Source organism: Sus scrofa, chromosome 13 (genome assembly GCF_000003025.6).
Source record: "Sus scrofa isolate TJ Tabasco breed Duroc chromosome 13, Sscrofa11.1, whole genome shotgun sequence".
Lineage (NCBI taxonomy): Eukaryota > Metazoa > Chordata > Mammalia > Artiodactyla > Suidae > Sus > Sus scrofa.
This window is the reverse complement of record NC_010455.5, coordinates 133601445-133628344: the sequence shown is the minus strand read 5'-3', so window position 1 is coordinate 133628344 and position 26900 is coordinate 133601445. Positions and strand designations below refer to the sequence as shown.

Below are 26900 nucleotides of genomic sequence, written 5' to 3'. Positions count from 1 at the left end.
AGGCACAGCAAGAAGAAACTGGGACCCCACTGCCCTCATTACAGCCCACTCATAGGGCAAAAAAAGTTCTAGAAGAGTCAAGGAGACCAGAACTAGCATGCCTATGCACTGACCTGTTCCAACAAAGAGAAATAAGCTGTAGTCTCTGCTTCCAGCTAGAGAGCAGTGGCTCAGATGTTTTGCCCAGGGAAAAAAGGCAGGCAGTAAGAACTGAGAGCTCCAAAGATTTCCCTCAAAGACACTGACTTCACAATGAACAGAATATGGATTAGCCCAAGTCTAAAGGCACTCGTGAAAACAATGGCAATTTTAATGGTAAACACTAGCCAGGCAGTTCCTCACAAAGCTAAACATAGAATTACCATATGATCCAGCAATTCCACTCCTAGATATGTACACAAAAGAAATGAAAACACATTCAAACACTTGCACATGAATATTCATATCAGTACTATTGAAATAGCCAAAAGGTGGAAACTACCCAAATGTCCAACAATGGATGAAGGAACAAAATACAATATATCCATAGAGTAGAATATTATTCAGCCATAAAAAGGGATGGAGTACTGATAAAGATAGAACGCGGTAGACTTCCCGTTGCAGCTCAGTGGGTTAACAACTCGAGTAGTATCTATGAGGATTCAGGTTCGATCCTTGGCCTCACTCAGTGGGTTAAAGGAGCTGATGTTGCCACAAGCTGTGGAGTAGGTTGCAGATGCAGTTTGGATCCAGCATTGCTCCGGCTGTGGCTGTGGCACAGGCAGGCGGCTGCAGCTCTGATTCAACCCATAGCTTGGGAACTTCCATATACCACAGGTTTGGCCCTTTAAAAAAAAGAAAAGGAAAAGAAAAGAAAAGGAAAAGAGAAAGAAAGAAAGAAAGAAAGAAAGAAAGAAAGAAAGAAAAAGAAGGCGGCATGAAACATTATGCTAAGTGAAAGAAAACAGACACAACAGATCATTCGCTGTATGAATACACTTACATAAATTATCTAGAACAAGCAAATTCACAGAGATTAGAAACTCCGAAAAGCAGGAGTGGGATGGAGTAAGGAGAATGGGATGCTTAATGGTTAAAGAAGTTGTCTGGTGTGATGAAAGTTTTGGCAACAGTGGTGACAGTTTCCAAACACTGTGAAAGTAATTAATGACACTGAATTGTACACTTAAAAATGGTTAAAATGGCAAATTTTACCATAATAAAAAGAATTCCCAAAAAAAGCAAGTACACCAGAGCATCCACATCACATTTAAGCCTGGAGAAGAAACACTGCAGGGCTTAATGACCACATAAGTGGTCAAGCCGCTAAAGTCTGGGGGCAAAATGAAGAGTTGTTAAGTCCACACTGTGGAGGGCTTTGAATAAAAATGACTGAACTAGAGGAAACTGGCCACAGAAAGCTATTTTAGGCTTGTTGAAAGCTTAAGAACTAAATGAATGGAGATGTATAGGCAAGAAAGTTAGAGAAAAGTAACTGAAAATAAAAAAAATATTAACACAGGAATCCAGCAGTTTCCTTACTTCTGCTGCTGCCATACTGACTGTTGCTCATCTGTGACTATTTATATAACTTTCGACACAATTTAAGACCCTAGTAGGTAATTCTTTTGTTTCTTTTTTTTTTTTTTGGTTTTCTTTTCATTTTTAACCCAACAAACACCGACCAAACTAAGCCTATGCCTTAAAACAATGAACCAAATCTTGCCATTGTGACCTTAACCAACATTTTAGGGCCCATTAAACTCAAAGATGTGAAAAATTTGGACAAATACTAACCCAGATTTTCTTTTTTTATCCTTGAAAAAAAAAAAAAAGACTAGTGATGATTCGCTTTTTAAAAGATTTTGGTTTTTAGACAATGAACAAGCTGGATTTTTACTCACCAATTTCCTCTGATTCTTGCCCAGAGGCTCTAAGCTTGCATTCTTTTGGATAGTGTTTCTGAATTATCTTCCACAGTTCCATGTTGACAAGAGAATTTGTTCGGGTGCGGTGTCGAGTCCACGAAGAGACTCGGCGGCGACAGAAGGGGCAGCACAAATTTGCTTTTTCGACAGTCGACTGGAAGCATGGTTTACACAGCGTGTGGTTACAAGGGAGTGTCACAGGCTCAAATAGAATTTCCACACAGATCTGGCACTGGCATTCCGACAATGAAGGGATGGCGTCCTTGGGTACAGCCATTTTAATATGCTAAAAAGGCATATTCAATCAACATCAACACCTGAAAGAGAAAGAATCCTCATCTACAGCCCAAGTTCGGAGAAAGCGAATTAAGTTTTGTGTTTAAATTTTATGCCCAGTAGCCTACCAGAATTCAGAGACTGGGAACATCAAATGTCTTTAAAGCAAAAAAGTGTTCTGAGGGTCAGGTAAACAGTACGACCGTGGAAGGAAGTGTGTTTGTCCATGTTAAGACAAACGTCCGAAATGAAAACAAATGAACCTTGACTGCTCCCAGCATTAACAGCCGTTGCGGCAGGGCGGATGGTGGGCTCTCTGGCCCCCGCAGGAGGCACGCGCCAAGTTCCCCTCCTTTCTCTTACCAGGTGAGGATGCTCCCGTAGCTCCCGGAAGCCAAGCCGCAGACCGCAGAGGCGCGCAGCTACGCAGCCACCGCTAGAGGAAGAACGCTTCTTCCGCCCGGACGAGGAGCTCCGAAGGAGTAGGACTTCCGTTTTACCATTGTCGGGGGCCGCGCGCGAGCCCTTCCGGGCGCTCTGAGCCCGCCCCTCCCTCTCTTCCATCTACCCAAAAGCCTAACCTTGGCGCGGTGCTGTAGCAACCCGACAAGGGCTAGTGACGTCACGACTGCCCGCCAAAACAGCCCCTCCCACCTAGAGAACCAACCAAAGGTAGAGAGGGCTAACATTGGGGCGGGACTTCCGAGTCTGCGCGCGCTGCCCGACCCGAGCCCCGCGCCCCGCCCCCCCAGAGCTGGTCTTCTCGGTGTGTTGCAGTCCTTTCTTCGCAGACCCTGCGTCGTCACATTGACTGCACTTTAGTATTTCCCTCTTGATTTCTGCTCCCAGAGGCTGCAGAAATCAGGGTATGTCGCAAGGTTGGTCTCTTGTCAGAAAAAGTGAAACTTAAAGGCAAATTAAAAGCCGATGGAGTTCCCGCTGTGGCGCAGTGCTTTAAGGGTCCGGTTTGCCGCGGAGGCTAGTTTGATCCTTGGCCCTGTGCAGTGGGTTGGGGATCCCAGATTGCTGAAGCTGCTGCATAGTTCTTACCTGTGGCTTGGATTCGATCCGTGGTCCTGTCACTCTTCTGTGCAGTGGGTGCGCCCCCCCCAAAAAAGCTTGACAATAATTTTTAAATTCTTCCCTTAGTACTCCTCAAACTACCCTTGTTTCTTTTCATTTGTAAGGAAGCCTCTTAGGTCGCTTTCCAGAGTTCTTGTAAAAGCATCTCTAGGATGATTTCTGAGAAAGGCTGTGGTCAAAGAATCTGCAAACTTGCTACAATTTAACAGGTACTTGGGAAACAAACTGTAGGACTGGCAGGATCCTGGGGCTTAGCCAACATGTGCATCAATTATAAGGCACTGCTTTATTGTTTAATTTCAGTCTAGACCAATCAAAATTACAAAAGAAGTCAAAAGGAAAATATTTTAACTTTATGCATTTTGAAATGTTTTCCCACTTGGTTTTGTTAAGGCAGCTGCTCAACAGCCCTGCGCTGCAGCGTATCAGCTCTAGCGACAGCCCTGTGGCTGCAGTGTTTCAGCTCTTTTACCCAGGGAGAAACCAAGTGAGCACTGGGAAAGTTGGAGAATTCACGTTTATTATGCCGGCAGGCTCAGAGGAGATTGCTCTCCAGAGTCTGAGCCCGGAAGAAGTCTTTCACAAAGTTTTTATGGGCTACCTCTTCTGAGCTCCTGCTTGGCGGACCAGAGTGAGGTCAGGCAAGGTAGTAGATGCGGAAGCAAGCTTACTGCAGCAGATGCGTGAGGGAGGGGTGGTTAGGGGCAGGTGGCTGGACTTTGCTTAGTCATCATGACGGGGGGGGGGGGGGTGTCTCTCCTTTCTACCTTTTTTTTTTGTCTTTTTGCTATTTCTTGGGCCGCTCCCGCGGCACATGGAGGCTCCCAGGCCAGGGGTCGAATCGGAGCCGCAGCCACTGGCCTACGCCAGAGCCACAGCAACGCGGGATCCAAGCCTCCTCTGTGACCTACACCACAGCTCATGGCAACGCCGAATCCCCAACCCACTGGGCAAGGCCAGGGACCGAACCCGCAACCTCATGGTTCCTAGTCGGATTCGTTAACCACTGTGCCACAAGGGGAACTCCTCCTTTCTACCTTTTTATAGGGATATTTTCTCCTACAGTTAGAGACAGAGGCTGTGGAGGAAGAGAAAAGAAAGTCACTGCCTGAAAAGTCTTTAAGGTCTTTGGGGTTTGCTAAGGTTATTCAGGCTGGGAAGGTAAGTGTTTTCCAGATGAAGCCAAAACTAGGAGGTGTGGGTCTTTTGTAAAGTGTTTTGGGAGCTTTTGTTTTGTTTTTAATGTGTTTCATAAAGCTAGTTATCATCCAGTTGTCCATGGTATCAATCCTTAGCCTGGGATTCCAGGCTCCCTAGTATGGAGCCAACATGCCTTTCCCTTGGAATCTCCCATTATTCTTTCAAACATTCAGTTGTGATTCATTTACTGTCTTGTGCAAATCTTGTGCTTTCAGGCCATTGCTTGAAATCTCAATTTATCCTAAATAAGTTGCTTTGTGATTTTGCCTACCTCAAGGATCAGTTCAGTGTACTTCCTCCAGAAGGTATTTCTCCATCACACAATAATATCCCTCTTCTGAATTCAATCATATATTGCCTAGTGATTGTGTTTTTTATTATAATCTTATTGTCTAACACTTGCATTTAGATTTCTATTTTTCTTGTACCTGTGTCTTGTTTAATAGGTACATTTCATCCATTGCTCAGATTTCCCTGGTCTTATTTACTTTCTGGACCCACAGTACCTTCTTCTGACTGGGACTAACCAGTTGCATTTCTGGAATCTCTAGCTCCTCCTTCCATTTCTGGACTACTGTGATACATGGCACTGAACAGTGCAGGCACTGGCTTCCCAGTGGCTGCTATGAGGGCTCGGATGATGCATCCTGAAAGTGTTGGGGGTGGGGTGTCACTCCCCAAAGAGCAAATTTTGGCCAGTTGGAAACAGTAGAGTGAGCACAGTAGAGAATTCTCTTTCCTTTCTATTGAAAATAAGCCCCCTCACACACACACCCTAAAGTTCCCTGTGACTAACCTCTCAATCCAAAACTGTGCTTCATTTCTTATCCCAACAGGACTGAGGAGTATCAAAGCAAAGGAGGGGTTGAAACCAAGAAGGACCCTCCAGGCCCCTCCCAGGAACAAAAGCTCCATTTTGTCCCATTTCTCAGTTGTAGGGAAAAAAAGGCTTTTGTTTCCTAGGTCTTCCCTGAGTTCCAAGAGCAGACCAAAGCAGTTACTAGTGAGGGACATGAGAGAATGCAAAAACAAAGGGAAAGCAGTCAAAAAGTAGTGATGGTTTAAATAGTACTCAATGACCAAGCAGTCCTAGCTCCTCCGCATGTAATATACATAATAATCTGAAACTAAGCACCACTCCCCCCCACCCCGTGAAGAATGGGGATTACATGCTGATCACAAGAACCTATGCAGGTTAGAACCAGAAAGTCCGATGATTAAGACTCCCCAGACACCACCCTGTAAGCTCCCCACTGACCAATCAGAAGAAAGGTCATGAGCTACAACTCCCACACCAAATATTGCCTATAAAACCCTTCCCTGAAAGCCATGGAGAGTTCTGGTGTTTCCAAGAATGAGCTGACCATTCTCTTTGCTTGGTGCCCTGCAGTAAATGCTGCACTTTCCTTCACCATAACCCTGTGCCCGTAGATTGGCTTTGCTGCATGATGAGCAGACCCAAATTTGGTTCAGTAACACTTGCAAGGCATGGTTTCTCTAAACAGTGTGTCTAGAAAAGGACAAGACTGAGTACTTGTATCTGGCAAGCAACCTATTTTCTGGAGGAACCAAGGTAACACATCATCTCGTATTACTTCTCATTCTTCTCTACCCAACATCTCTACAAAGAGCTACTCATTCTGGTTTTCCTGAATGTGTACGTCCCAAATAATGCTTTACCTGTAGGGCAGGGTCCACACTTAAAATGTTTCTTTTCTTCACAGCGCCTACTGCATGTGGCATTTGGTATTCAAAAAATGTAAACAAATGGTCAGTGTGAGTTCCCTTTCTAGTTGAAGTAACTGTAGTACTATATACTAGAGAGAAAATGTACACCAACATGCAAAATGTTAGGTTTTTTTTTTTTTTTGCTTCTTTATCTTTTAATACATAATACATTCACATGGTTCAAAATTCAAAAACCACAAAATGGATTGACAATGAAAAGACTTCCTGCTGGAGTTCCCGTCGTGGCGCTGTAGAAACGAATGGACTAAGAGCCATGAGGTCGCGGGTTCGATCGTTGGCCTTGTTCAGTGGGTTAAGGATCTGGCGTTGCCGTGAGCTGTGGTGGAGGTTGTAGATGTGGCTTGGATCCTGCGTTGCTGTGGCTGTGGTATAGGCTGGCTGCCACAGCTCTGATTTGACCCCTAACCTGGGAACCTCCATATGCCGTGGGAGTGTGGCCCTAAAAAAGCAAAAAAAAAAAAAAAAAAAAAAAAAAAAGAAAGAAAACACTTCCTCCTAACTTTGAGCCCCTAGCCTCTCAGTTTTCTAAGTTAAACAATGTTATCACTTGTTTTTTGTTTTTTGTCTTTTAGGCCTGCACCGGCGGCATATGGAGGTTCCCAGGCTAGGGGTTGAATCAGAACTGTAGCCGCTGGCCTCCGCCACAGCCACAGCAATGCAGGATCCGAGCCACGTCTGGATTCTGCGACCTACACCACAGCTCAGGGCAATGCCGGATCCTTTACTCACTGAGCAAGGCCAGGGATCGAACCGCAACCTCATGGTTCCTAGTCAGATACGTTTCCACTGTGCCATGATGGGACCTCCCTTTTTTTTTGTCTTTTTAGGGCCAAAGGCATATGGAAGTTCCTGGGCCAGGGGTCAATAGGAGCTGCAGCTGCTGGCATATGCCACAGCCACAGCAATGCTAGATCCAAGCCACATCTGGGACCTATGCCACAGCTTGCGGCAATGACGGATCCTTAAGCTGCTGATCGAGGCCAGGGATCAAACCCCACATCCTCATGGATACTAGTTGGGTTCTTAACCCACTGAACCACAATAGGAATTCTGTTATCACTTTTTAATGTATTTCTCCAGAAAAAGTTTATGACATTTATAGATATATTAACCTGTATATTTGTTTTTGCCTTTTTTCCATTTTAAAAATATACATTGGAAATAAATATTTTCAAACAACACATCTTGGTGATAACTCCATACTACTATACAATTACATGAAGAACTTCTTCATTCTCTTATATTACTCCACAGAAAGTATCCATTGCATCAGTATATCACAATTTAATACTCCCCTCACTTTTGCTGTAAAAATAAGCCTGTACTAAATTGTGTGTGTGTGTGTGTATATATATATATATATATATTTTTTTTTTTTCCCATTTGCAAGAGCAAAAACTTGAAGTGGAATCTCTGGGTCTAGGGTAACAGATTAGCTTTTGACAGTTGGCATCAACTCTTTGAGGGATGACTTCTGCTCTTCGGGAGCCCTCACTGCTTTCCCCTTCTCAATGACCTGAACAGCCTTCAGCAAACCATCCTGCAGAGCTTGGTTCTTTACCATGTTAGTGATCAAAAAATTGACATCCCTTATATACATCTGCCTTACTTTAGCAATATAGTGTTCTGCCTTGTTACCATGTGCTACAAAGAAGGTACAAAGTGCTGTGATGTCTCCTTCTTGCAGCCCACACTCCGCCAGGACAGACTCCCACACAACTCTAATGCGCTTGTTCTTGACTTTTCGTCTAAGGATGGAGGTTAAGGTGGGAAGACCTCTCACCAGGTCTGGCAGCTCCTCAAGTACACGGGTGTGCAAGCAAATGAGGACTTCAATGACATAGCTGTATAAAATATTCAATTCCATTGGGGTGAACCTACAAAAAATGTGGAGAGCATCTTAAGCTCTATGTACCAACGTAAAATGAATTTTGTTAGGATAATTCAAGGAAGTATCTAAACTACTAGGAGAACTGCAAGCCAATGGGGTAGCAGGTCCCCAGAAAAATAGAACCAGGCATGGCTCTCTTGACGTAAGAGAAGCCATCTTGTGGGTCTAAGCCTGGCCACAAAGCTTGCTCTTGAACAGGTCTCAGTAATCAATGATCTTAAGGGAAGTGAGGGAATGCAAGAACAGGGAAAGCTATCAAGAAACAATAGTTCAGCATTAAGAGTCTTAGCTCCTCCTCAAGGGATACACAACAATTTGAAGGAGTTCCCATCGTGGCACAGTGGAAATGAATCTGACTGGAAACTGTGAGGTTGTGGGTTTGATCCCTGGCCTTGCTCAGTGGGTTGGGGATCTGGCTTTGCCACAAGCTATGGTGTAGGCTGGCAACTACAGCTCCGATTCAACCCGTAGCCCAGGAACCTCCACATGCCATGGGAGTTGCAGCACTAAAAAGTGCGCGCGCGCACACACACACACACACACACACACGCAAATAGTAGTAATTGATGTATGTCTTTGAATTCTGTAGAAACTAAGGCCCCTTCCCAGATGAGCCACGACGGGAACTCCTCCAAGAAATCCAATTTTAGAATGACCACTGCAGGCTCTCACAGAACCACAAAATCTACTGCTTTCTTTTCTTTCTTTTTCTTTGTTTCTTTCACTGATTTCTGATTGGATACTCACTTGAGTGACAGAACTGCTGTCCATAGTTCATCTTGAGCTACTTGGTTTGCCAAAGTCTTGCTATGATGTTCAAATTTCTGTGCCAGGTTATCCTTGGTAAAGTCCAGTTCTTTAAACTGTGCTTCTAAAGCTTGAAGTTTGTGGTCTACTCTATAGTGTAAACAAATCAAGAGTTAATTTAGGTCAAGGCACGAAACTAAGGTTTTGCTTTAAGGTAAGGGGATAATAAAAGCACTACCAAATTTGGGTAGCTATTGAAATTTTAAGGTTATGAACACATGTTCCCATTCGCCATTCTCCCTAGTCATCCATCCTAGTTCTTGCATTCCATACACTGCCAAACATGTGAATTGTCTAATTACCTCAATATCTGCCCTGTCTTATCTCTGTATCACACTTTATACCTTTTTCTTCTTTTTAGGGCCACACCTATGACATATGGAAGTTCCTAGGCTAGGGGTTGAATTGAAGCTGCAGTTGCCAGCCTACACCATAGCCACAGCAATGCCAGATTCTTACCCCACTGAGCAGGGCCAGGGATATAACCTGCATCCTCACAGATACTAGTCAGGTTCTTAACCTGCTGAGCCATGATGGGAACTCCATTGCAGTTTATATTTTAGAAAGCGTTTTGTACAAGAATTAATTTGATTCTTATTGCAACCATAAGAAGTGAAGTCACTTTTACTATTTTGCGGATAAATTGAGTTCCAAAAAGACTGAGGCCTAACAGCTTATAGCTAACTGGTTCTGAGACCAATATTTATCAAGGTGGCTTTCTCTACATTATTCTTTTTTGGGGGTGGGGGGGAATGGGGGCCAGGGATTGAATCCAAGCCACTGCTGAGACTTATGTGGCAGCTGTGGCAACACCAGATCCTTTAACCCCACTGCACCAGGCCAGGGATGGAACCCACACCTCTGCAGCGATTGAGACACTACGGTTGTATTCTTAACCTGTTGGGCCACAGCAGGAACTCCTCTACATTATTCTGGCTGTCCAAGTCCTATTCATCAAAGATAAACTCAAATTCTGCTCCTTCTTGAATCTTGCAGCCTTTCTACCTGGAGAGCTCCTTCCAGCCTCTGTCTCTCTCACAGGGATTGTTTCTATTACTTGTTGTTTCCCATCCACTGCTTTATTTTTAGAGTTAGCTTTTCATGAATTGTAAGCTCTTGGATGGAGGGGATCAGAGACTATTTCTTTGAGGGGGGGACACGCCCACAACATATGGAATTTCTGGGGCCAGGGATTGAACCTACACCACAGCAGCGACCTGAGCCACTCTGCAGCGAAAAAGCCAGATCCTTAACCTGCTGTGCCACAAGGGAAATTCCAGGGGCTGTTTCTTGGGCATCTCTATGCCTGTCCCCCAACAGCAGAGGTTGTACAAAGAAGTAATAAAACATGTCTCTTATCATTGATATCTCTGATGTTCGTGAATTGGGTTATAAGCAGTATAACCCAAGGAGGGGTCTGAGTAACTTTGAACAGCCCTGATCATCAGAGGATGCTGTGGCACCAGAATTATGTGACTAAACCACAGAGAACTGGAGTTCCATCTTGGCTCAGCGGTTAACAAACCCAACCAGGATCCATGAGGGTGTGGGTTCTATCCCTGGCTTCACTCAGTGGGTTAAGGATCCGGTATTACCGTGAGCTGTGGTGTAGGTCACAGACGTGCCTTGGAGCCCACGTTTCTGTGGCTGTGGTGTAGGCACGTGGCCACAGCTCTGATTAGACCTCTAGCCTGGCAATTTCCGTATGCTGAGGGTGCGGGCCCTAAATAGACAAAAGACAAAAAAATGAAAAAATAAACCACAAAGAATGGGAACAACTCACTCGTCTGAAGCCATTGTCTTTTTCTTCTTTTTTTTTTTTTCTTTTTGTCTTTTTGCCTTTTCTAGGGCTGTTCCCACGGCATATGGAGGTTCCCAGGCTAGGGATCAAATCAGAGCTGTAGCCGCCGGCCTACACCAGAGCCACAGCAATGAGGGATCCCAGCTGCGTCTGCGACCTACACCACAGCTCATGGCAACGCCAGATCCTTAACCCACGGAGCAAGGCCAGGGATTGAACCTGCAACCTCATGGTTCCTAGTCGGATTCATTAACCACTGCACCACAACAGGAACTCCCCACATTGTCTTTCTTAAAGGAACTTCCCTGAGTCTCTATGTCCCTAGTGACCTGAACACTGTTGTGGTTCCCTAGGGTTCTATCGTTGACCACCTTCTCTTGGTCTTCACTTTCTCCCAAGACTAATTTAGCTTCAGACCTAAGCGCCAGACCTTTATACTCAACTATGTTTTACACTTCTCCACCTGGATGGTGCTGTCAAACTCAACTGTCTTAAGCTGAATCTACTAAGTACCAGTCCTCTCCTGCCCCATCTTCTGAGATTTTGGCAATGGAATTTTCTCACTGCCTCAGATTCTATTTACATACAGATAAGGCTCCGCATGAACTGTGCATTTTTGGAGGAGAACTGGCTTGTATGACCTAATATGCCAGCAATCTCTCTATATATAAATCAAAACTATTTATCTGGCAAACACTTTGTATTAACGTTTAGACCTTAAAAACATATTGCTTCCAAGTCATCTCCAGCTGGAACTCTAGAGATAAACTCTACTTTGCCAATCAGTATAAAAGTTTACAATTGGAACAGTTCAGAATCCTCTCACCAAAAGGCATTCCAGATCATTCCAAATAAATCCTAAATGTCTGCACATCTGTGTGTCTACTACACTTCTCCAGCTCAGCTCATAGCATCACCATCTACCCAATTCCTTGAACTAGAAATCTCAGAATAACTCATCATTTTTTTTTCTTGCTCTTCATCAATGTGTCTCTAACCTATGCCCTCCTCTTCATCTCTACTAAAACAATGAATCACCAGGATTACAGTAATCTAACTGGATTTCTTTTCACCTCCAATCTGTCCTCCAGAGATAGTCTTCTAAGGCACAATTCTGATCTCATAACTCAAATATTATATATCTTTTATGCAGCCCTGATTTGCCCATTGATAGTGCTAGTGCCAGGACAGATCTCCTCAGCAGGAAACATAAACCTCTTTACCTTTTGCCCCCATCTTTTGTTGGTCCTCTCACACAGTTTAACCACCCCTCAAGTGAGACATCCAGCTGCTAAATACAGTATGCGATTCCAAGCATCGGTGGCTTTCATGTACTATTTCCTCGGCCAGTACCCACCCACATTTTTATTTCTTACAAACTCTTACTTACACTTTCAGAAGATTTTGTTTTGTTTGTTTTACTTTTTAGGGCCACACCCGAGGCATATGGAGGTTCCTATGCTAGGGCACCAATCGGAGCTATAGCTGCCGGCCTACACCACAGCTCACGGCAACGCCAGATCCTTGATCCACTGAGCGAGGCCAGGGATCAAACCTGAAGCCTCATGGTTCCTAACTGGATTCATGTCCACTGCACCCCAATGACAACTCCCAGAAGGGTTCTTTGAAGGGTTCTTTTTTCCTAGTGTCAAAGGCAAAATTAATTTCTCTCTTCATGTTCTCATAGCCCTTTAAGAACATCACCATTATAAGGTTGGTCACCTTAAATTTTTAAGTATTTTTGAACTTTTGCTGTCCCTAAGGCTGTGAGTTCCTTGAGGGCAGAAACCACATTTTACTTATTTTTTGTAAACCTAGCATATAACACATGCATTAACAGAATTAGAATTATAGCACTTGAGAGTAGATTTTCTTTTATTATTTACATTTTTTTAAAAACCTGGAAAATTTTAAACACTTTGACAGAGAAAGAATTCTAATTAGCACGTCTCTTGTTCTTTGCCTACTTTTATTCTTCCTTCTTCTCCTCTTACCCATCTTCCCAGAAAAGCAAACCCATGCTTGCTCCCTCCCTGTAGCCCTTAGCAACCTTGTCATTGTCTCCTTTAAGGATATCAGGGTTGTGGTTTCACGGTTCATCTTCTTAAGACAAAATGAAAAGAAACAAAACAAATAAAACAAAACCCCCAATAGAGCTCCAAATCCAGGGCTTCCTGTTGTCTTCCACTCAGTAACAGGCCGCAGCCGTGTGAGTATTCAATCTAAATTCTGCCTGAAAGGTCACTCAGTACAAGAAGCTTTTAATAGCTTGTACATCCAAATATAGTTTCAAAGAACTGATCGTGTGAACACAGGTGTCCTGGGATGCACTATAATATTTGCCTTTGAAAAATGATCCATGTTACATCAACATAGGGCAACAACCAGATGTAATTGCAGCTCTGTGCATATTCTGGTAAATGGATATATGGGTACACAAATGTATATATAGACTAGGATTAAATTTGATGGAAATATTACCCCCAAGTTTTAAAAGCTTAATTATTCACTTGTAGGTATTCATTTAGGTATTAGATTCACTTACAATCTAAATTATTCCCTTTATAATCTAAATCAAGTCCCAGGTCTCTTATGACATGTATCAGTGCAAAAAAAACAAAAAGCAAACACAAAAAACCCATGAGTTTGTGGGTTTGATCCCTGCCCTTGCTCAGTGGGTTAAGGATCCGGGATTGCTGTGACTGTGGTGTAGGTTGCAGACTCGGCTCAGATCCTGCGTTGCTGTGACTCTGGCGTAGGTCAGTGGCTATAGCTCTGATGCAACCCCTAGCCTGGGAACCTCCATATGCCTTGGGAGCGGCCCTAGAAAAGGCAGAAAGACCAAAAAAAAAAAAAAAACAAAAAAAAAACTTGTAGTATTAGATTAGGTATTGGAAATAAAAACAGACATAAAACAGGATTCCTGAATTCAAAGGGTTTAAATAGTAACTGGGAAAGTACTTAGACTAGAATAGATACTTAAAAGAAAATGTACATAAAATGTGTGCTGAATAGATACAGACCATAAAAATCATGGAAGATGAGAGAGTTGGTCAATGAAGCTTTGGATGATTGGACCAAAATTCACCTTGAAGGTGGGATTTGGTCTTGGCCATAAAGGAAATGGAGGTCTTTATCAGAAAAGAGAGAGAAGCATATTACAAACTGCAGAAACGGTGTGAGTAAAATCACAGAGGGGCAAGCTACATGATGCGGTCAGGGAACAATGAGTAGCTCTCAAGCAAAAGATTCACATGAGAAAAAGAAAAACAACAACATTTAAACTGATAAGAGTCAGGTTGTGGATTTATTCATTCATCAAATGATTTATTCACTTATTTAATACTTACTGAACACCATAAATACCAATTGAATAGTCAAAACCTATGAATGAATGGTCAGCACTATTCTAGGTATTGGGAATAAAATGATGAGTAAGACTGAGTAAGGCAAAATCCTTGTCCTAAGAAACATGCTAGTAAGGAGACAAACACGGATTATAAAAGAGTGAGTATCCTACTGTACAGCACAGGGAACCACACTTAATCTCTTGTGATGGAACATGATGGGAGATAATATGAGAAAAAGAATGCATATATATATATATATATATATATACACACACATATATGACTGGGTCACTTTGCTATGCAGCAGAAATTGGCAAAACATTGTAAATCAATTATACTTTAATTTGTAAAAAATTTATTTTTGTCTTTTTATTTTTTGTCTTTTTTGTTTGTTTTTTTAGTGCTGCAGCTGCAGCATATGGAGGTTCCCAGGCTAGGAGTCGAATGGGAGCTGTAGCCGCCGGCCTATGCCACAGCCACAGCAACGCCAGATCCGAGCCACGTCTGTGACCTACACCACAGCTCATGGCAATGCCATATCGTCAACCTACTGAGAGGCCAGGGATCAAACCCGAAGTCTCATGGTTCCTAGTCAGAATCGTTTCCACTGCGCCACCACGGGAATTCCAATTGAAAATTTTTTTAAAAGAGTGGGTCGTTCTAGATAGCCTGATAGGGAGTTTGGACATATGTGAAGTTGTCGCAAGACATGTTTCTTTGGAAACTCCATCTTGTCCTTCTTTACTTTCAAAAGGTAGAATTGAGAAGAGATCAAATTTCTACATTAAATGATTTACAAAAACTCTTAGGAGACATTAATTGGCTCAGACCTTGTTTGGGGATTCCTACATATGAACTGTCAAACCTTTTCTCCTTATTTAGGGGAGATTCTAAATTAAACAGCCCCCACTTTCTAACTGCAGAAGCGGAAGAGGAACTAAAGAAGATTGAAAGTAAAATACAAAACTCGCAACTAAGTCGGGTCAATCTAAAACAGCCCATTCAGTTAGTAATTATACCTTCTCCTCATTCCCCCATGGGAATATTGATGCAATTAGAAAATATTCTCAAATGGCTTTTTCTTCCCAATAATGTCACGAAGTCTTTGTCTCCGTACCTGGACTTGATGGCACAACTTATTCTAAAAGGTCGTACTCATTGTGTACAAATGTCCGGAAAAGATTTGAATCATATAATTGTTAGTTTAACTGTTAAGGAAATCCAAATTTTTTTTCAAAACCATATAGGTTGGCAAATTGCCTTTGCAGATTATGTAGGATCAATAGATAATCATTATCCAAAAAACCCTATTTTACAATTTTTAAAGCAAACTCAATGGAGTCTTCCAAAAAAGGTGAAGGATTCACCCATCATTGAAGCCCCTGTGATCTTTACTGATGGGAGTAGTAAAGGGAAGGCTATGTGGCTAATCAATCTAAAATTATAGAAACACCTGGGCTTTCAGGCTGAACTAACTGCTGTAATCCATGCCTTGAGGGATTATCCTGAGCCTATCAATAGTCTTTCTGATTCGTTCATGCTGCCAAAATGATTGAAACTGCTACCATTAAACAAAATTTACCTATCTTGTTATTTGACTTGTTTACAGAATTACAAACTGTTGTAAGGGAAAGAAGATACCCATTTTATATTACTCATATCAGAGCACTAACTTACCTGGGCCCCTAGTTGCAAGAAATAAAGAAATTGACTGCTTGGTGACACCTGTGTTACAAGAAGCTCAACATTTTCATGATTTAACATATGTAAATGTTCAAGGCCTTAAAAAGAGATTTGGAATAACATGGGCTAAAGCTAGGATGACTGTCGCTAATGTCCTGCATGTCAAATTATTAACAATCCTTCTCAATCCAAGCCTGGAGTTAACCCTAGGGGATTTGTCCCAAATGCTCTCTGGCAAATGGATGTTACTCATTATTCGTCTTTTGGGAAATTGTCATTTATTCATGTATGTATTGACACTTACTCTAAATTTATTTGGGCTACTCCGCAATCTAGTGAATCTGCTAAACATGTTATTCATCATTTATATGCCTGTTTTGCAGTCATGGGCCTGCCACAAGCAATTAAAACTGCTAATGGTCCAGCTTATATCAGTTCTCAACTTAAAATGTTCCTAGATACATGGCATATTACTCACTCTACTGGTCTCCCTTACAACCCCCAAGGACAGGCTATTGTGGAACGAGCCAATTTATATGTAAAACAGGCTTTTCAAAAACAAAAAGGGGGAGACCCAGAAATAGTTAAGTCACAACAAATACTTTTAAACAAAAGCTTACTCACTTCAAATTTTTTAAATTTGGTCTCTGGTGAAAAAACAGCTGCAGAGAGACATTTTTATACAGAACAAAATAAGATTAACTTTTCTCATGCTGAACAGCCCTTGATTTGGTGGCAGGATCCATTAACAAACTTCTGGTCTCCAGGAAAACTTATCACGTGGGGTAGGGATATGCTTGTATTTCACCAGGTCATGGATTACAACCTGTTTGGATTCCATCAAGAAGAATCAAACCATATCATAAGCAAGGCTGTGAAGCATCCCTTGCCTCCAGACCCCAGAAGGAGGATGATAAGGGCTCATCTTCCCACTTGGGGTCAGATCAAACATCTAACCCGAGAAGCTGAAAATCTACTAAGAGAAGGAAAGCCTCTCACTCCAAATAATTTGGTCCTAGCTCTCTTTACTTTGGTTTCCATCGCAGTGAGTGTTCTCACAACCGGCATAGAAATCATTTTATTACTTGTATAGTACAGGGATTAAAAGCCTCATGAGTAAAGCCCATTAAAAACTATTGAAGGTTTACTAGGGGAAAAAGAGTCCATCAGCTTTCTTAGAAAGACTCAGAAAGGCATTGAGAAAACATACAAAGGAACCCAGAAACAATGGAGGGCCAAATAATTCTTAAGGATAAATTCATAGCTCAATTGGTGCCAGATATATGGAGAAAGCTCCAAAAATTGGCTTTTGGCCCTCATCAGGACCTGAAGCACCTCCTCAGAGTAGCAACTCAAGTATGTTATAATCGGGGCCAGGAAGAATGAATAGAGAACAAGAGGAGAGACTGAGAAAAGTCTGAGGCTCTAGTTATGGTGCTACAGGGAGTCAACCTGGGAGTTTCCAAGGTGAGAAGACTAGGGCAGACCTATGCCCAGAGCCTGTTTCCTCTGTGGAAAAGAGGGACCCTTTAAATGGGAATGCCCCAAGACTCAGAGATCACTGGAAGAGGGATCCCCCCTGAAGACGAAGGTCTCTGTGGTTGACCCCTCAGGCCCAGGATCAAGACTGATGGAACATTTCCATAATGGCTCCTGTCCTTATCACCACTCAGCCCTGGGTGACTCTAAATGCAGGAATACAGAGCCAATTTTCAGTCCTCCTCTCCAATCCTGGGCCCCTCCCTTATGAATCTGCCACATTTATATTTCTGGCAAGCCAGTTACAAAATTCTTTACACAACCTTTGAGTTGTGACTGGGAACCCATTTTCTTTTCTCAATACCTTTCTGATTGTTTCAGAGTCCAACTCCTCTTTTAGAAAGAGATTTTGTGAGGGGTTAAAGCCTCAATGCACATGCCAATGGAGCCTAATCAAGGTTTATGCCTGCTTTTAATGGACTAGATTTAAAAGATGCCTTTATTCTGCATTTCCTTGACTAAGGTTTTGCATATACAAATTCTTAAAATGTGGAAGGTAACTACATACATGTTGTTACAGCTGTCAACATTAGGTAAAATATCTTATCTTACCTAGGTTTAACAGAAGTCAAATGAGACACTGAAACATCAGTTACTAAACAGAAACTAAAGGTATTTAAAATGATTAATCAATATGATCAGTGCCACCCTGAGATGGTCTCTATAAGAAAAACATGTTTTTAGAAATTATAAAGGACAGTCCGTGGTTGCCTTAGAAAAGTAGAATGTGTGTGTTTTCCAATATATAAGGAATGAGGAATGGAATTGCATCTTATTAAGGCAAAAGAAAGATAGTCTGTCTTAAGCTGATTGCTCTGGTTGGAAAATAAGGGACAGACTAATATGGATACAGAAAGTGATACAAGGTGTATGGCAAGTGGACATCGAGAAGAGAATTTTGAACATGGTGGGGACTGTTTAGAATATATTTGAGTAAGTTAACTTTAAAAGTAAGGTGATGCCATAAATCATACTGTTCAAAAGGACATAAGGTAGCTTTCAATTACATGCCGACCAAGGCATGCAAATGTTTCATAACCAGCCAGAGAAATCAGAAAAATCATATGAGTTACCTCTGCTATTATAAAATCTAAATGTTGTATTCCTGATTGTTCACAGAATGTGTCTAATTCCCTGCTAGATCTTCATCAGTAGATTCATGAGCTGTCCAATCTAGCTCCAGCTTTTGGAGCTGCCCTGTGGAACCAGCTGACCTCCTCCTCCTGGTGAAAATATTTCTTTGAGGTATCCAAAGCAATGTATCAAAGCCCACTTGACCATTCCATGAGTGGAGACCTAACTGCTTTCCCTAACGATGCCCCTTTTCAGCAGGAAGAAGTTAGAGCAGTCGTCGCCCCTTTTCCCACAGTTAGAGTCTCCAACTCAAAGGGGGGGAATTAAGGCAGATTTTTAACTCAGTCAGCGTAGGGATATGGGCTTTGATACATTCTTTGTGGCCATTTATTAACATTTGTAAACTGAGGGTCGCATAGCAAGCCCAACTGCTATAAAGGTTGCGGGTATTGCCCCATGGATCCATCACATCAGAGTGAAGAAGGCTGCATCCGCTGCTGACATGGACACCAGGGAGGCTGTACAGCACCTTGAGAATCTCTTCATGGTCAAGTTCCAGAGAATCCCTTCGCCATCATCAGAGTGCTAAGCCCTGCTCTGGCCACCCCTGGAAGCTGGTCAGTCTACGCACAGCAGAAGCCCAAGGAGTTCCACGTGAGACTTAATTTGGACTCTGAGACTTAACTTGGACTGTGTTCTGTCTATAGATGTAAGAAGTGAATAATTCAAGAAGAAATGAAAAAAGTTGCAAGAACTATTTTTGTCTTCCCGCAAAAACAAAAAAGGGGAGATGTCGCAAGACATGTTTCTTTGAAAACTCCATCTTGTCCTTCTTTACTTTATCCCATCTTCTTGCCTTACTTTATCCCATCTTCCTGCTTGAAAAACAGTAAATGGCTTAAGCTTAAGAACTGTTATGTGCCTAGAGGTCAGAGTAAGAGCTTAACTTTTTACCAGCTAAGTGGCTTTTAAAATAGTAAAAGAACTTATATAATAGTAAACAAACCCTGTATCATCCACCCATAGCCACTCCTCACGTGATCTCATCTAAAGAGCACAATAAAAGCGTGTGGTTTCTTGAGGCAGGACCTTGAGTCCCCCGGTTCCCACCTTTACTTAAGATAAATGTCTCTGTGTCTTGTTTTATGTTAACTTTTTCCTTAAGTTCCACAGCACCCGTTCTTCAGCCCCATCCCGCTGAGCTGGCCCCGGCATGGGACTTAAACTAGAGGCAGAGATGTCCCTCAGGAGACTGGTGTCACACTCGGATGTGAGGTGATGAGGGCCTAGATTCCAGTGTCGATCCTGGAAGTGGAAAGGCAAAAGGACAGAGTTGAGATGGTATAACTCCCCAAGGACTTCCCCTAGACCTGTTTCATCGCTAGTGTTTTTATTAGGATGAATAACAACTTTGCCCTACTGAGTAAGCCTTTTTTTTTTTTTTTTTTGTCTTTTTGCTATTTCTTGGGCCGCTCCCATGGCATATGGAGGTTCCCAGGCTTGGGGTCCAATTGGAGCTGTAGCCACCAGCCTATGCCAGAGCCACAGCAACGCGGGACCCAAGCCGCGTCTGCAACCTACACCACAGCTCAGGGCAATGCCAGATCCTTAACCCACGGAGCAAGGCCAGGGATTGAACCTGCAACCTCATGGTTCCTAGTTGGATTCATTAACCACTGAGCCACAACGGGAACTCCCTGAGTAAGCCTTTTATAATTGGGGCTCTGTCCTTAAGGAATTGGCAGTTCGGTGAAGGAGACTTTATATATTAGATTCTTCTCTGCTGGAATTTCTTCTGAAGCCCTTCATTTCTCTGGAGCTTACATTAGCTTCCTTACGGGTAGATCTGTGGCCAGAACCTTGACAAGGAAATAAGACAGAGAAGGAAGAAAACAATGGTGGAAACTCTGATGTGACCTAGTATCTCTGTCTTCAGCTCACTCAGAATAAGCCTTCAGGGGACCAGTGCCCAGCCCCTGGAAGAATGTTTAGAACAGGGCAAAAAGCAAATGCTTCTGCTCTGGGATCAGATCCCAGCAATTCCACCCATTAGCTCTGCTTCCTCTAGGACGCTGCCTGCTCATCCAGACCCAAAATGTGTTCCCTTCCCTCGACTTGCAGTGACCACCTCTTGTCTACACAGACCTAAACAGTATCTGCTAATCATTCCATCTATGATTGCCTGTCTGGTATTTGGCCTGTTGTCTGCCTAATTTTTTGAATTTCCTCATCTCTAATGCCAGACTCACCTTCCCGGCCCTACTTGTCCCCTGTCATATTTGCTTTCCAAACTTTTTTTTCCCCCTAAGTATTGACCTTTATTTTTAAGAGCAGTTTTAGGTACACAGGCAAAAGAGAAGAAAGTACAGGGAGTTTTTATATATTCCTGCTCTCACAGGGACTCAAACTTCCCCAAGATAGAATCCTGCACTACAGTGGTACATCTGCTACAAACGATGAGCCTACAATGACACATTCTTTTTTTTTTTTTTTTTTTTGGTTAGAACCCTTCTGCCAGATTTTCTTTTATTTATATAATTTTTTTTTATTTTCCCAGCAAGGGGGTCATGTTATCCTTACATGTATACATTACAATTACATTTTTCCCCCACCCTTTGTTCTGTTGCAACATGAGTATCTAGACAAAGTTCTCAATGCTACTCAGCAGGATCTCCTTGTAAATCTATTCTAAGTTGTGTCTGATAAGCCCAAGCTCCCGATCCCCCCCTCCCATCAGGCAGCCACAAGTCTCTTCTCCAAGTCCATAATTTTCTTTTCTGAGGAGATGTTCATTTGTGCTGGATATTAGATTCTAGTTATAAGTGATATCATATGGTCTTTGTCTTTGTCTTTCTGGCTCATTTCACTCAGGATGAGATTCTCTAGTTCCATCCATGTTGCTGCAAATGGCATTATGTCATTCTTTTTTATGGCTGGGTAGTATTCCATTGTGTATATATACCACATCTTCCTAATCCAATCCTCTGTTGATGGACATTGGGGTTGTTTCCATGTCCTGGCTATTGTGAATAGTGCTGCAATGAACATGCGGGTGCATGTGTCTCTTTTAAGTAGAGTTTTGTACAATGACACATTCTTATCACCCAAACTCTATAGTTTACATTAGGGTTCAGTCTAGGTGCTGTCCAGACAATGGCTCTTGACAAATGTATAATAACTTGTATCTACAATTGTAAGATCATACAGAATAATTTATTGTCCTAAAAATTCTCTATGCTCTGCCCATTCATTTGTCCCTCCATGCAAACCTCTGGCAGCCACTGCTGTCTTCACAGTTTTGTCTTTTCACATAGCTGGAATCATACTGTATGTAGCCTTTTCAAATTGGCTGCTTTCACTTAGTAATATGCATTTAAGTTTCCTCCACATCTTTTCATGGCTTGATAGTTCATTTCTTTTTAGCTCTGAATAATATTCCATTATCTAAACGTACCACAGATTCTCTATCCTTTCACCGGCTGAAGGAATCTTGGTTGCTTCTAAGGCATGGCAACTATGAACAAAGCTGCTATAAACACCTATGTGCAGTTTTTTTGTGTAGGCATAAGTTCTCAGTTTATTTGAGTGAATACTAAGGATCTCAATTCCTGGATTACATGGTAAGAATTTGTTTAGTTTTGTAAGAAACGACCAAACTGTCTTCCAAAGTAGCTGTACCACTTTATATTTCTGCCAGCAACAAATGAGAGTTCTTGTGACTCTGCATTCTTGCCAGTATTTGGTGTTGTAATGGTTTTGATTTTGGCCATTCTAGTAGGTATGCAGTGGTGCTTCTTTTTCTTCTTTTTTTTTAACAGTTGCACCCGAAGCATATGTTAAGTTCCTCAGGCTAGCGGTTAATCAGAGCTGTAGCTGCAGACCACAGCCACAAACACGGTAACAAAGCCTCATCTTTGACCTACACCGCAGCTTGTGGCAACGCAGGATCCTTACTTAACTCACTGAGTGGGGCCAGGGATGGAACTGGAATCCTCACGGATATTACATCACATTCTTAACCCGCCAAGCCACGATGGGAACTCAGTATTTCATTATTATACCTTGCAACTCCCTAATGACAAATGATGTTGAAAATCTTTTTTTTTTTTTTTTTTTTTTTTTGTCTTTGTCTTTTTAGGGCTGCACCCTTGGCATATGGAGGTTCCTAGGCTAGAGGTCTACTTGGAGCTGCAGCTGCTGGCCTACACCACAGACACAGCAACACCAGATCCTAGCCACGTCTGCAACCTACAGCTCACAGCAACACCGAATCCTTAACCCACTGAGTGAGGCCAGGGATAGAACCACCAATCTCATGGTTCCTAATCAGATTCATTTCCGATGTGCCAGGACGGGAACTCCTGAATACTTTTTATATGCTTACTTGCTATCTGTATATCTACTTTTGGTGGAATGTCTGTTCAAGTGTTTTGTCCTTTTAAATATCAGATTGTTTTCTTATTGTTGTTTTGTTTTGTCTTTTTAGGGCTGCATCTGTGGCATATGGAAGTTCCCAGGTGAGGGGTCAAATCGGAACTGTAGCCACTGGCTTACACCACAGCTCACAGCAACTCCAGATCCTTAACCCACTGAGCAAGGCCAGGGATTGAACTCGTATCCTCATGGATCCTCATTGGGTTTGTTAACTGCTGAGCCAGGAGCTCCCTTTTCGTTGTATATTTTGAATAATAGTACTTTATCAGTTGTATCTTTTTCTTTTCTTCTTTTCTTTCTTTTTCTTTTTTCTTTTCTTTTTTTTGTCTTTTTAGGTCTGCACCTGTGGCAGATGGAGGTTCCCAGGCTAGGGGTCGAACTGGAGCTGTAGCTGCTGGCCACAGCCTCAGCCACAGCTACACCAGATCTGAGCTGCATCTCGACCTACACCACAGCTCATGGCAATGCTGGATCCTTAACCCATTGAGCAGGGCCAGGGATTGAATCCAAGTCCTCATGGATGCTAGTCAGATTCATTTCTGCTGAGCCACTAGGGCTGCAGGTGTGACATATGGAAGTTTCTAGGCTGTACTGCTGAGCCACAACAGGAACTCCAGTTTCTAGTTTATTTTTCATATGTAAGCATACACACAGACAGTGGGGTTCATAAGGAAACTTCCATTAAGGAACGTGCGGGGAGTTCCCGTCGTGGCGCAGTGGTTAACGAATCCGACTAGGAACCATGAGGTTGCGGGTTCGATCCCTGGCCTTGCTCAGTGGGTTAACGATCCGGCGTTGCCGTGAGCTGTGGTATAGGTTGCAGACGCGGCTCGGATCCCGCGTTGCTATGGCTCTGGCGTAGGCCGGTGGCTATAGCTCCGATTAGACCCCTAGCCTGGGAACCTCCATATGCCGAGGGAGCCGCCCAAGACATAGCAAAAAGACAAAAAAAAAAAAAAAAAAAAAAAAAAAAGGAACTTGCGGAAAACATACAAATGGTTACTCTACTTCAAATCTACTGATTTTTAAAAATTAATAATGGTTTTTAAAAAGTCAAAGTTTAAGTTCCTACTGTGACAGTGCGTTAAGAATCTGACTGCAGTGACTTGGGTGGCTGGGAAGGTGAGGCACTGTTTGATCCCTGCCCCTGTGCAGTGGGTTAAAGGAACTGGTGTGGCTCAGAGTCAGTCCCTGGCCTGGGAACGTCCACATACCCCAGGTATAGCCATTTAAAAAAAAAAAATTGAAGTTTAACACACACTGAAAGCTGTGTGTCATAAAGGGAAACCTCACTAAAATGGCATCAGGAGGCCAGAAGGGGGCGCTTTCTTGCAGTACCACGCAAAGTCAATTACAGGTAAATTGTCAGTTACAGACACAACGGAAGAATCATCAATCAGATGGCCTCAACAATCACAGGCCCCAACAAGAAAAGACATGTGTTGAATATCCTACAAGAAATCAACTACCACCTCAGCAACTCAGCCAATGAGAAAGTGTCATTGCCTTGAATTCTCACTTTTCTCCAGTGGACTTTATTTCAAAACAACATCTTCCAACTCCTCCTTTCAGAAATCTTCTTTGTTGAACTTCCCTATGTTTTTTGCTGTAACTTGTTTGTCCTGAATTGCAGCTCTATGCTATTTCCAGTTAAACCCATTTTTGCTGGTAAATAACTGACTGTTACATTTTTAATGTCAACAGACTCCATGACTGTGATGTTATTTTTTATTATTATTGTTATTTTTTTTTTGCCTTTTTGCCATTTCTTGGGCTGCTCCCATGGCATATGGAGGTTCCCAGGACTAGGGGTTGAATCGGAGACCTAGCCGCTGGCCTATGCCAGAGCTGCAGCAACGCGGGATCCGAGCCGCGTCTGCGACCTACACCACAGCTCATGGCAACGCCGGATCGTTAACCCACTGAGCAAGGCCAGGGATCGAACCCGCAACCTCATGGTTCCTAGTCGGATTCGTTAACCACTGCGCCATGATGGGAACTCCCTGATGTTATTGATATAATAAGAAATACGTTACTTGGTCTTTGTCTCAGTTCTTGGAACAGAGATTCTAAAATTCTTGTTACTTCCTAAGTGATAAGAGTAATAACATTTTTTGCTATAATTATTTTTTGTCCCTGGGTCCTAAAACAGATGAAAAGAGCATCTTTTATTATAATATTTGGTTTCACCCCCAGTTATGGAAAATAGCTCCAGAGTGATAAAAGTGAAACGATTATCTTTGGTTATTCATAACAAGCCACTTTCAACCATACCTGAATTTACTTTAATGAGGTAATTTTTAGAAAGCCCCTAGGGATGTAGGGCTGGTTGCCAGGAGAACCAAGCACTTGATTAGAGGCTTGGGATTTTCAGCTCCACCCCTCAAACTCCGGGGAAGGAAGAATGGCTAAAGGTTAAGTTAATTACTAACTGCCAGTAAATTACTCAATCACACCTACTTTAACGAAGCCTCCATAAAAATTTGAACCAAAGGGGTTTGGAGAGCTTCCATTTGGGTGAACAAGAACTCAGCTGTATAGAGTTCCTGTTGTGGCTCAGTGGTAATGAACCTGACTAGTATCCATGAGAATGGGGGTTCAATCTCTGGTCTCACTCAGTGGGTTAAGGATCCAATGTTGCCTTGAGCTGCGGTGTAGGTTCCAGACTCGGCTCGGATCTGTTGTTGCTGTGGCTGTGGTGTACACCAGCAGCTGCAGCTCTGATTCAACCCCTAGCCTGAGAACTTCCATATGTCACAGGTGCAGCCCCAAAAAGACAAAAAAACAAAAAACAAACAAAAAACAAACACACCCATATGCCAGTAGGGTAGTGTACCCCAAACCTCACAGGGAAAAAAACTCCTTTGCTCAGGGCCCGTTTGGACCTCACCCTCTGTCTCTCTTCGTCTGGCTCTTCATTTGTATTCTTTGTCATTTGTATTCTTTAATATAGCCTTTGTATAAATTGGTAAAAGTAAACTATTTCCCTAGGTTTTGTGAGCCATTCTAGCAAATTATCAAACTTGAGGAGGAGGTCATGGGACTCCTGATTTATAGCTAGTCATTCAGATGTACAGATGCAAATTATAGGACTTTTGATTTCTGTCTGAAGTGGGGGCAATGCTATGTGACTAAGCCCTTAACCTGTGGGTCTGTGCCAACTCTGGGTAGTTTATAGAATTGAGTTAAATTATAGGATACTCAGCCAATGTCTGCCAAGACCTGGAGAACTGTTTGGTGTGGAAAATCCCACACATCTGGTATCAGATAGTATTGACTATAGAGAGAAAGTAGTGTTTTTTCCTTTTAATGATTTATCATAAAGTGAAGACACTCATATAACCTTAACCCAAATGAAAAAATAGAATATTACCAACATTCCAGATTGGGCATGGCCCTTGTGGCCCCTCCCAATTATTTCACTCCCTCACTTCCTAAAATACAACCACTATCTCTTATTCTACATTAGTTTTGCCTATTTTGGTATGTTTAGTAAATTGAATCAAACAGTATGTATTTATAACAGCTTTACTGAGATATAATTCATATATCATACAAGTGACTCATTTTAGATATAAAATTTAAGAGTTTTTAGCATGTTCACAGAGTTGTGCAACCACTACCCTAATCATTTTTTGCGAGTTCCCAATGTGGCTCAGTGGGTTAAGAACCCAACTAGTATCCACGAGGATGTGGGTTTGATCCTGGCCTCACTCAGTGGGTTAAGGATCCGGCGTTGCCGTGAGCTGTGGTGTAGGTTGCAAATGTGGCTTGGCTCTGGCGTTGCTGTGGCTGTGATGTAGGCTGGAAGCTGCAACCCAGTGCAACCCCTAGGCTGGGCACTCCCAAATGCCACAGGTGTGGCCCTAAAAAGAAAAAGAAAAGAAAGAAAAAAAAAGCCCAACAATCAATTTTTGAACATTTACATCACCACAAAAAGAAACCCTATAACCCAACAGCAGTCACTCCCAGTTCCTTCCCAATCCCTCTTCTCCCTGCCTCCAGCACTAGCAACCGTTGTCTACCTTCAGTCTGTATAGATTTGCTTATTCTGGACATTTCATACAAATGGTATCATACAATATGTAGTGTTTTGTGACTGGCTT

At 42.5% G+C, this 26900-nt stretch overlaps 2 protein-coding genes across 5 annotated transcripts in view; both read right to left on the bottom strand.

Moving 5' to 3' along the window:
- Positions 1-2811, bottom strand: part of RNF168 (ring finger protein 168) — a 33720-nt gene extending 30909 nt beyond the window's left edge. Inside the window, exons 1-2 of one of the 4 annotated variants that reach the window (XM_021070159.1) lie at positions 2547-2811; positions 1884-2224 (exon numbers count right to left, since the gene is read on the bottom strand). In XM_021070159.1, the coding sequence (XP_020925818.1) occupies positions 1884-2184 (301 nt within the window). In that variant the 5' untranslated portion in view covers positions 2185-2224; positions 2547-2811. Of the gene's footprint in view, positions 1-1883; positions 2225-2311 lie in introns of all 4 variants that reach the window. The other 3 variants (XM_021070157.1, XM_021070160.1, XM_021070158.1) reach the window with 3 other exon arrangements.
- On the bottom strand, positions 7264-12948 carry SMCO1 (single-pass membrane protein with coiled-coil domains 1). Its single transcript, XM_021070156.1, has 3 exons — positions 12765-12948; positions 8854-9003; positions 7264-8092 (listed from the first exon to the last, which is right to left on the bottom strand). Exons 1-3 carry the CDS (start codon positions 12812-12814, stop codon positions 7648-7650), a joined length of 645 nt encoding a protein of 214 aa, XP_020925815.1. The 5' UTR covers positions 12815-12948; the 3' UTR covers positions 7264-7647.

What these genes read in the sequence shown, in the direction of transcription:
- SMCO1 (XM_021070156.1), bottom strand. Translation starts at nt 12,814, where the DNA reads ATGAACCGTGAAACCACAACCCTGATATCCTTAAAGGAGACAATGACA. An exon ending in TTAAAGGAGACAATGACAAG is followed by an intron (nt 9,004 to 12,764) that starts GTTGCTAAGGGC and finishes TTTACACTATAG; the next exon opens with AGTAGACCACAAACTTCAAG. An exon ending in ACAGCAGTTCTGTCACTCAA is followed by an intron (nt 8,093 to 8,853) that starts GTGAGTATCCAA and finishes CATTTTTTGTAG; the next exon opens with GTTCACCCCAATGGAATTGA.